Source organism: Balaenoptera acutorostrata, chromosome 3 (assembly GCF_949987535.1).
Source record: "Balaenoptera acutorostrata chromosome 3, mBalAcu1.1, whole genome shotgun sequence".
Classification (NCBI taxonomy): Eukaryota; Metazoa; Chordata; class Mammalia; order Artiodactyla; family Balaenopteridae; genus Balaenoptera; species Balaenoptera acutorostrata.
In genome coordinates, this window is record NC_080066.1 from 92114654 (window position 1) to 92126025 (window position 11372).

The 11372-nt window shown below is 36.0% G+C and overlaps 1 protein-coding gene across 2 annotated transcripts in view; it reads left to right on the forward strand.

The window, feature by feature from the left end:
- The window catches only part of SLC30A4 (solute carrier family 30 member 4), a 30247-nt gene extending 20317 nt beyond the window's left edge, over window positions 1-9930 (forward strand). For both annotated transcript variants that reach the window (XM_007169709.2, XM_007169708.2), the window contains exons 4-8: window positions 1483-1636; window positions 3100-3301; window positions 4014-4119; window positions 4901-5035; window positions 5657-9930. In XM_007169709.2, coding sequence (XP_007169771.1) covers window positions 1483-1636; window positions 3100-3301; window positions 4014-4119; window positions 4901-5035; window positions 5657-5811 — 752 coding nt within the window. In that variant the 3' untranslated portion in view covers window positions 5812-9930. The remainder of the gene's footprint in view (window positions 1-1482; window positions 1637-3099; window positions 3302-4013; window positions 4120-4900; window positions 5036-5656) is intronic.
- Window positions 9931-11372: the final 1442 nt, after the last annotated feature.

The following is an 11372-nucleotide window of genomic DNA, read 5'->3' on the forward strand; positions in this document are numbered from 1 at the left end:
CACATAACACTGTATTTTTTTTTCATAACACTGTATTTTGAAGATGACTCCTTATCAGAACATAAAGAGCCTAATGTTTTTTTTCCAAGCTGCATAGTATTCCATGTTACAAGGCCCCTACTAATCACTTTTTTTTAAATTGTTTTCATTTGTTTGCTGTTATATACAATGTTTGATAAATAGCTTCATAACATACCTCATTTTGCACATGTGCAGCTCAATTGGCAAGAGTGTGTATATCATTCCTGGAAAAGGAATTCCTGAATCAAAGTGCATACATGAATACTTACATGCCTTAAAAAATGGGTTTGTTTTTCTTTAGTCTAAAGGTAAATGTGTTTATAGTAAAAACTTAAAACTTTTCAAGCATTACCAAAAAGAATAAAGTGAAAAATAAATTCCCCAAGCTCTTAGTCTCACTTCCCAGGTATAACATTTTCTCGTCTATCTTTCTTGTGATTATCAATTTGCCTGATTTTTTTTTCTTTTTTTAAATATAAATGAACCAACAAGGACCTACTGTATAGCACAGGGAACTATACTCACTATTTTGTAATAACCTATAAGGGAAGAGAATCTGAAGAAGAATATATATGTATCACTGTACTGTATACCTGAAACTAACATGATATTGTAAATCAACTATACTTCAATTTTTAAAAAATACATATTTATATATATGACTCTATGGTATCCCATTATATGTATATACCATAATTTATCCATTAAGTTCCTCATTGGTGGGCATTTAAGATGTCTCCAGATCTTTTTTTATACTACAGACAAAGCTACAGTAAAAAACCTTGTAGATATCTTTGCATACATACGGATGTGTTTCTACTGGATAGATTTTTAGAATATAAGGAATATATGCATTTTAAAATTTTATTAGTTTTACTAACTGCTCTCTAAAAAGATAGTTCTTTTTTATACTTCCACCAGTATATCCTTGCTAACTATTGCTGTTATCAAACTTTTTAATCTTTGCCAATTTAGTAAGGGGCAAAAAGGAATTCTTATTTGAATTTCTTATATTATGATTGATTTTGATATATTGGCCATTTCTGTTTATTTTCTGTGTATTACTATTTGTGTCCTTTACCCATTTTTCTTATGGGTTCACTTTTTTATTGATTTGTAAGTATACTCGTCTATGGGGAAATTAGCCTGTGGTCAAGTATGTTACAAATTTTTTTCTCGGTTTTTTCATTTTTTTATCATGCGTATAGTCTGCTAATATACATAATTTGACCCTAAAGAGATGAGGAGAAGGCGGGGAGTTGTGGGAGTGAATTAGTGGAGGATCCAAAGCAAACTACTAATCACTTTTTAAGTAGGAAGAATAATATGACAAAAATAATGTACTGCTTTTATCTCCTTAGAGGAAAGAAGATATAAATAAGAGATTGTACAGTATTGAGTATATATGAAGTATAATAACCATTCTGCAAATATATTCATTTTTTATATTTTTCCCTCCAGAGGTATTGTCAGCTATGATTAGTGTGCTGTTGGTGTATATACTTATGGGATTCCTCCTATATGAAGCTGTCCAAAGAACTATCCATATGAAATATGAAATAAATGGAGATATAATGCTCATTACCGCAGCTGTTGGAGTTGCAGTTAATATGATGTAAGCTCTATTTTTAAAAAAATTTTAATAGGCTTTATTTTTTAAAGCAGTTTTAGATTCACAGCAAACTTGTGTGGAAGACACAGAGCTTTCCCATATATACCCTGCCTCCCCACATGCATAGCCTCCCCGGTTATCATATCCCCCACCAGAGTGGTACAGTTGTTACAAACCATGAGCCTACACTGACACATCATTATAGCACAGAGTCCATAGTTCACTTGAAGGTTCTCTCTTGGTGTTAAACTCATTCTATGAGTTTGGACAAATTTATAATGACATGTATCCACCATTATAGTATCATGTACTCTATATTGTTTTCACATTAATATTTTCAAGTACTGTGAACTTAGAGACTATTATGTATGCATTCAGTAGCATGCAGTGATATTTTAATGTATTTTAAAGTTATGTAGTACATTAATTTTTCTTCTAAATGTTAATAAAACACTATTGGAATTATAAATTTCTCATGGGTTTGCTCAGGTATACTGAAGTTTGCCTAACAATCAGGAATTTAAGTAGGACAAAGTTTTTTTTACCTTTTATAATATTTTTATTTTAATAAGATTTTTTGTAACTACCTACTTTTTTCCTAAAAACTACAAAATCTTTAAGTTACATACCTACTCATTTGGACCAGGGGTCAGTAAACTTTTTCTGTAAAGGGTCAGGTAATAAATATTTTAGGCTTTGAGAGCCATACAGCCTCTTTGGCAGCTACTTAACTTTGCGGCTACAGAACAAAAGCACCCACATTCAGTATGTAAACAAATGAGCATGGCTGTGTTCCAATAATACTTTATTTACAAAAAAAAAAAAACTTTACTTATATAAACAGGCAGTGAGCCAACTATGGTCTACAGACCATGGTTTGCCAATCCCTGCGCTAGTGGCCTCCATTCATACTTAGAATAAAATCAAAAGTTTTTACCATAGCCACCCCTCCAACTCATCTCCCAACACTCTTGCTCACTTTATTCTAGCCACCATGGCTGTCTTGCTTTTTTAAGCACACACACATACAGCACATTTTCATCTTAGGGCCTTCGCCCTGGTGTTCCTTCTGCCTAGAACACTCTTCCACCACCATTTGCTTCCTGACTTCAAGTGTCTACTCAGAATCTTAGTGAGGCCTTTTCTGATCACTCCCCATCACTCTTCACCTCCTTGCAATGCTTTACTTTTCTTCAAAGCATTCGCATTGCCCACCAGTACATTATGTATTTATTTGTTAATTCTCTGCCCTCTCTACTAGAACATAAGTTCCATAGGGATAGGGATATGTCTGTCTTATCACTGTTTTGACCCCAACACCTAGAACAGTGCCTGATACATAATAGGTGCTCAAATATTTATTAAATGAACGAGTTCCATGTTGCCTCATTAGTGTCTGATTAGTAACAAATATTTCTGTCAATAATATTAGGAAGAATAATAATCTTTTCTTTTCTTTTTAACAGAATGGGGTTGCTGTTGAACCAATCTGGTCACCATCATGCCCATTCCCACTCCCTGCCTTCAAATTCTCCTACCACAGGTTCTAGATGTGGACACAACCATGGGCAGGATAGCTTGGCAGTGAGAGCTGCATTTATACATGCCTTGGGGGATCTGGTACAGAGTGTTGGTGTGCTAATAGCTGCATACATCATACGATTCAAGGTAACATGATTGCTAGTTTTTTTATTTTAAAATATATATTTAATTTCAACATTAAAACTTAAGGTGAATGTCTTTTATCAGTATACTAGACACCAGTGCCAGTCCTATTCATTTTGCATTATGCAAGCATACTTGAACTATCAGTATATCTCTTTTATTAGCACCAAACACAATAGTATCAACCTCACGGGGTAACTTATCTGTTGGCTTTGGTGGTGCCTTCACTGAAGAACTCAATTCTAAGCCTTGCCACTCAACTGCTAGGTACTGGAATGTGCACTGGAGTGGAAATCCAGAGATCTGAGTTCTAGTCTTGGCTCCGCCTTTAATGCTTTGACCTTGAGCAGGTGCCTCAACTCTAAACTTGAGTTCCCTCCTCTTTAATATGAGGGGCTTAGACCAGATGGATGGCTGCTAAAACTCCTTCCAGCTCTGATAGTCTGTGGTTCTGGGTGGAAGATTTAGAGAGAGCACAGAGGAAAACAGTGGAACAAATGACTAAACTTCTGGAAATACAATAGGTTTCACAAAGAAAGGCATTTAAATAGTCTAGGAAAGAGTGAAGACGTTTCTCAATTGGCAATATCCAAGTTTTAAAGATGTGCTCCAGTCCTGCTAAAGAACAGGGGACAGAGTATGCCTTGCTTTGCTTTACAGACTGTTTTATGACTGTCTGTATTTAATCACACAATTTTGATCTGTCATCTTTCAGCCGGAATACAAGATTGCTGATCCCATCTGTACATATGTGTTTTCATTACTTGTGGCTTTTACAACCTTTCGAATCATATGGGACACAGTAGTTATAATACTAGAAGGTAAGATCTCTAGTATCCCCACTGTGGGTTTATTATTTCCCTAAATCAGATTGGGGCTGTTGGTGGGGGGCAGGAATACTCCAGGGTAGGAGCCATGTCTTTCTTTTTACTGATACTTATTAGTCTATAATACCACCTTACATGTAAAAAACATGTGAGAGTCAATGCACTCTCCCATCTATTACCCATTTGATCCTTATAATAGCCAAGAAAAGTAGGCAAGGCAGACATTATTATTCCCATTTACCAACAAGAAAATTGAGGCTCAGTGGGGTAACATAACTTCATTAAGGTCATGCTGCTAATAAACTGTGGACCTAGGACAAGAATGCAGCTCATGATTCTTAATGCAGTTATGTTTAGTAATTTATTTATTAAGTCTATAATTCCCATTTAACTTGCTATTCTATTTCCAACATCCCTGCCTTACTGATATTAAGTATAAGCATTTAACTATAAGTTCTCAGAAGTAGGTTTATCTTTATTATATATTCCTTTTTCTTTTTTGTCTATCCTAGCTTGTTTATTAGATGAAGTCGTCTGGTTTGAGTGACATTTCTTTTTAGTGAGAATGAACATTTTTTAAGTATTTATTAACCTCTTGTATATATCCTGCTATATGTGTGCATAGTTTATCTTAAAGTTTTAATATATTTTAAAGTGTTCATTTAAACTGAATTTGGTAAAGCCATTTGGTTTCTTTTTTTTTAAATGTCCTATTAGTAATATATAAATTTTTTCTCAAAATAATCTTTACTTATAAATGATACATTCTGAATAGGTGTACCAAGCCATTTGAATGTAGACTATATCAAAGAAGCTTTGATGAAAATAGAAGATGTATATTCAGTGGAAGATTTAAATATCTGGTCTCTCACTTCAGGAAAACCTACTGCCATAGTACACATACAGCTAAGTATGTTGCTGACAGTGAATGCTGGGGTTGGTGGACTTCTATCTTTGGAATTAAACATCTGTGCTTATGATTAAATAGGAAGACTTTTCTGCTGGAAAGATATGTTTTAAGGGAAGGGTGAGGCTCTTCAAAACGTGAGTTGCAGGTCAATTTATTGTTGGCAGAGCAATAATTTTCGATCTCTTTGATGAGATATTACAAATTGATTTTTTGCCTTCAGATAAAAGGTACAAAGTATATTTACCATGTTTTTTCTATATAAGAAAAGCTAAACTATGTTTTTATGTCTTTAAATCATTTCACAGATTGATGCTTTTTATTTTTTTATCAAAATAATACATGCATATGGTTTATTTTAAAAACTACAAAAGATGAAAGACTTGTAATTGATGTCTAGTATTCTTTCTCTACCCAAGAGTGGAATGGAGAGATTGGAATAATGAGAAGTCATTCTGGCTTTGTAAACTGAAATACTTCTCTAACAGAATAGCTTCAAGAGGGTAGAAATCAAACTAATAAAAATCTGTTCACAGTATAGTAAGATTGTTTTTGCCCTTTGTCTTGTTCACTAATGTGTAACTGTATACAATGAATAGTAATGATATTTTCTTGACCTTGCAGTTCCTGGAAGTTCATCTAAATGGGAGGAAGTACAGTCCAAAGCAAAGCATTTATTATTGAACACGTTTGGCATGTATAAATGTACTATTCAGCTTCAGAGTTATAGGCAAGAAGTGGACAGAACTTGTGCAAACTGTCAGAGTTCCAGTCCGTAATTGTATACATTTTGGGGACTACCGCCTTATTTATCCTGCAGTCACAGATGTAAGAGCAATAAATGCACACCTAAATGAGAAATGGAATCCCTGACAGCTGTGTCAGTATCAAGCACCGGTCTCTCAAAACAGTCACTCCAGCCTGACAGTGCTAGTTTCTGTTTAATGGCAAAATGAGACTTCACCATGATTTTCAGATGAAGATGTTTCTAAAACACTGTTTACAGAATGAGACATGACTCTACAGATACCTCATAGAAGACAATCCAAGACTGTACTTCATTAATTATGACAGTACACGTCTTAAAGGAAGCATCAAGAATTCAGTATTTGCATTTAAAAATCCTTTTTAAAGACCATTTTATATCAAGCCAGTGCTGGAAAACTGAATTTTTTTATTATGTAATCTTGAACCCAGCTTCTGGAATTTGACTCCCAGCTCTCTTTTTACCAAAATTATTTCTCAGCAGATTTCAGAAAGTACTACTAATTATCCAGAGAGTGGAATAAGCATGTATTCCTAGAGTTTCAGAAATGTTTGATTTCACAAATAAGTCTTAATCTTACTGGTAACAATTTGTAATCAACTTTTTCCAGACGTTACAGGGTTTTGAATCTCAAAGTTAGCATTTTTGGTTATTTGTAACCTTATCAGAACCAAATCTTTACATATTGTGGTCACTGTCCTTAAATTGTTTAGGAAATATTTTCAATATTATTCTGAATAGCAGAAGTTAATCATAAACTCAAATTACTGTATGATAATTTAAAACAAAATATAGGAGTGAGGATGGGGTGTGGAGTTTCAGATTTAAGTCTTCCCGAAATCACTTGTTGTTCATGGAATTATTTTAAGAACAGCAAGAGACTGCAAAAGGTAAACAATGATCCTCTGTCCTTTTAAGAACTGCCTTACCTTTTGTACAGAAAGTTTGCTTGGTACCTTGCTTCCTTCCTGCTTCCATACCAGTTAACCTGTGTGAGCCCTTTCAGGGTAAAACTCTGGGAAGCTAAGGTTCAGTGTGCCCTTCACCTCTCATGTGTAGATTAACCACATTCCTCCAGAGAATTTTGGCTGGATGATATGGGTTAGGGATTCTCCATGGACTCCAGAAACCCTAGGATGTAATTTTGAAGTTTTTCCAATAACAGTACCATAACAGAAATTCCCAGAGGGACTGGGGCAAAATATTACTCTGAGAAAACAAAATTTTCAAGGGTTTTTGACCTTGTGTGTGTGTTTTTTAAAGCAGGGGAATGGGGATGGACATGACATCTGTGTTGTAGGGAGGCTAAGCATAAAAGTTTTCAGAGCGAATGCAACTAATTGGTAACAATTGTGTTAAAGAGGCAGCTGTGAATATTCATGTTTCATTTTGCAACTGTTGGTTTTGAGATTATCTTTATGCACATTAGAAATCCATTTTCAAGAGGAACAGTTTCATATCCCGAGAATGGATACGGTTCTTTGACTCCTCAGAATCAGAGTAGAGTGTACCAGACAAGTTGTGAACTGAAATCCGAGGTGGGCATGCAGTTGACTTCTGATATAAATGAAGAATAGGAAACAGATTTCATCTTCCTACCAAGAAACTCACTATGTAATAAACCTAAGATAAAACCTAGATTTACCCAAAAATTCATTGAGTTGATGGTATCCAATAAAAAGGTTGATGAGGATTAATGGCTCCTAATAAAACCCAGTGTCTGTTGAATTGATTTGAAAATTCACTTTATGGGATTCTTATTGTGAATCTATTTAAAATAATACTTTGAATTTTTCAAAAATTTCAGTAGCATATAAACTGTTTAAATCAAAATAAATATAAAATTAAAATACAGAGGGCAAGTAAGAATAAATGAGAGGCATTTCAGTGGACATCTGGGTATTTATGGACTTTGAGTACCTAGCAAGAGAAACGAAAAGAATATGCGTTATATATGCTAATTATGCTAATGGATTTTCCCATATTTGCAAATTGTTCCTCATATCTATGGAGCTTGTTTCTTGTAAACTTTCCTTTATCTTAAATAGCTATATATGACTTTTCATAATGACCCATTCCTTGGAAAGCTATTTGATGAAACAGTCTAAAATCCATTTGAGGATTGAAAGGATCCTCTTGTAAAATGCAGAAACACTGAAAACTTTTGTAAATCTTAATTAAAGTGTTCTCCTTAAAGTGAGGTACACATGAAGTTTCCTGTGCTTTGCTTTTTGTAGCAAAGACTATAGACTTTGTACTTGTACTCCACTGGGTCTGTAAGATTTGAGGATTGATAGATTTAACTTTTTGTAACTTCACAAGACCCACAGAGAGGGATGTGAACTTAGCAGATACGACCAGGAACTGCACAGCTGGTCTGTCCTTCACCCGCTTAGTTACAGCCCTAAGTTACACTCCTCAGCCAGCCCTCAGAAAGGGCTTTCCATTGTCCTGGGAAAGGCAGTGGCTGTTTGTATAAATACCTAGCATTGTTAATTTTGCACAAGGAAAACATCACAACATAAAAACTGGGCAGTTCTTCATTGCAATATGTTTCAGTTAACATTTGCAAATAATCAGTTACTTGTGTATAGAACCTGTGTTTCACAGCTCTGGCCAGATGCAGCATTTTGATTTATTTTAGGAAAAAGACCTATTGTTTCATTAATGACCATGCTGCTTTAGAAATATAATGTGGGGAATGCAGTTGAATAAGGCATATTTCAGAAGGCTTTGAAATGCAGAACCAGTAGTGCTTGTAATTCCTCCATACATTTTCCATTAGCTATTTCTTGTGTAATGTGAGCCCGGATTTTCACAACTTGCAGCTCCTATCAGTATTATTTGCCAAATCACTGGATTTCTTATTTTACTGTTTTCAAGTTTGGGTGCTTTGTTCCCATTTTCTAAAACTAGTTTTCTGCTCTTAGGAGTCTCGGTGTTCTGGTTCTGTCTCTTGAACCCAGGTGTCCTCACCGACAGTGTTCGTCTTTAGTAGAATTTTCCCAGAATAGACTCAGGCAGGATCAGATCCTTGAGCTTCCCTTTCATTTTAACGTGAGGAAAAACCATCTTTCAGAGACAAAGCACCACTTATAAATGTGTTTCTGGGTAGGGAAGAACCTTTCTTTAAACAGCTGGTTGTTCCTGATCCAGATTTCTCTGCATGCTGAGCTCTTTAGGGTAAGTGTGGTAGAAGTGGATGCCCTGTACAACAGACAGCAAAGCCAAGATCACTGCTGATAAGACGCGGGGCTGTGTTTCTCAAACCACCACTCTTACTACTTTAGAAGAGAGAATTCACTTCTGAAACAAGCACAATTAGCTAAATTTATTTTCTTCTTATGTGTTTATATTCATTGGTTCACCATAATGAATAAGGCGTTCTTACAGAATTTGAGCCCCTTTGGAATAAGGTTTTAGGCACTTTTGCTGTTGCCTCTACCTTACATACGGTAAATTTAAAGTTACAGAATGTGCTCATAGATACAAGATTAGTTCATTGGGTTCAGTTTGTCTTTGAACCAAGCTTCACTTTTGAGCCTGTTGGGTATTAGTCACAAATGAATAGTGACACCTCGCTATATGCTGTGTTGAGGGGAGGCCAGCCTGATCCCCAAATTGATGATTAAGCTTAATGTCTCTCTAACCAAAATACCATTTGCAAACCCTGGCTACAGATCTATCCTGTGAATCCCACCAGACAGGGCTTCAGATTTATGTTAACAGATCGCTAGCCAGGGATATTTCTTGTGATGTTGATAGGAGCACGCAAATTGGAGAGAAGAATTGTTGTGAGAGTTCCTCGGTGTTGAATTGTGTGTGTGCAGCTGGGTTACACATTCGGGCCAGCCTGTCATTGAATTCTTGCTTACAAAAGGTTTAACACGTTCTTCCAGTCATGTGGTGAGGACCAACAAATATTTTCTGATTTTTGGTAAGATTGGAAAACATTTATGGAGACTTTCCCAGTTAAACCTGTGACAATGTCAATTTAAATATTGCAATTAAGTATATTACAAAATAACTGCAACACAAAATTGAAATGTGCCAGTATGTCAGCTTTGCACCTGAAGATAATGTATATTTGGAAAGCTTATGCTTCTCTAAATAAATGTATGTTAATAAATAAGCCATATCACAGTTTAAGAAATTGTATATACTTTTCCATATACACCTTCAGAAACCAGGTATTTTGCATAATGATTGATTTTAGAAAGATTTTGAAGCTGGAGTTTGTCCATGTAATTTAAGATCAAAGTACAGTATATGTACTGTATTTGCAATTTTCAAATTGTAATTTCCTATACATTTATTAAATAAAGTATTGCTTTGCCATGTGGTTTATTAAAAAATGAAAGTGTACATTGCCTTAAATTAAATTTCTAGGTTTTTTAAATTGAATAATCATAATAGGCCTTAAAAGATAATCTTCTTAGAAAGAAAAGCATTGGAAAATAGATTTTAAGCTATCTAGTTTTATTTATTTTTAATTAATTAATTTTATTTATTTATTTTTTGGCTGCGTTGGGTCTTTATTGCTGCGCGTGGGCTTTCTCTAGTTGCGGCGAGTGGGGGCTACTCTTTGTTGCAGTGCGCGGGCTTCTCATTGCGGGGGCTTCTCTTGTTGCAGAGCATGGGCTCTAGGCACACGGGCTTCAGTAGTTGTGGCATACGGGCTCAGTAGTTGTGGCTTACGGGCTCTAGAGTGCAGGCTCAGCAGTTGTGGCACACGAGCTTAGTTGCTCCGCGGCATGTGGGATCTTCCCGGACCAGGGCTCGAACCCATGTCCCCTGCCTTGGCAAGTGGATTCTTAACCACTGCGCCACCAGGGAAGTCCCCCTATCTAGTTGCAGAATCTCTGATTGTAATGCCTTTTAGATGTTTAAGAAATAAACCTGAAAAAAATCTTCCAGATAGGATAAAAGAGAGATGAAGAGAACCTTTACTTTCTATATCAATCACTTTTAGCGTCCCTGCAGCCCCAGCAACAGTGGCAGACAGGAAAGAAAGAGGCCCTAGCGGGAGTGAGTTTGGTGAGGACCATCGGGAAGTGTGAGCGTAGTGACCTGAGGAGCCTCCAACAGTGCAGACCAGGGGTCGTCGGCACGCCTCACGGGCCCGTCTGCCACAGCCTGTTTGTATGGCCCAAAGAGCTGAGGGCGGTTTTCTCATTTTTTTAATGGTTAAAAAATCAGAATAATAATATTTCATGAGGTGAAAATTATGTAAACTTTAAATTTCAGTGTCTGTAAATAAACTTACTGAACACATCCACACGCATTCAACCATGGCTGCTCTCTCATGCTGCAGTGGCAAAATTGAGTAGTTGTGACAAATATAAGATATTTACTATCTGTCCCTTTACGGAAAAAGTTTACTGGCCTCTGGTGTACCCTCTTGTACCATTTTAGGGACATAACAGCATAAATGGATGCAGCAAGCTCTTGTAGAGTCCCCTTGGAAGTTTCTGTGACTGGTTGATCTGACGGCTACCCGAGTCACCAAAAGGTCTTCTCCTCCCTTTACCTTTCTTCTTTTCTTTATCCACCTTGGAGTCTGGGGCCGAAATA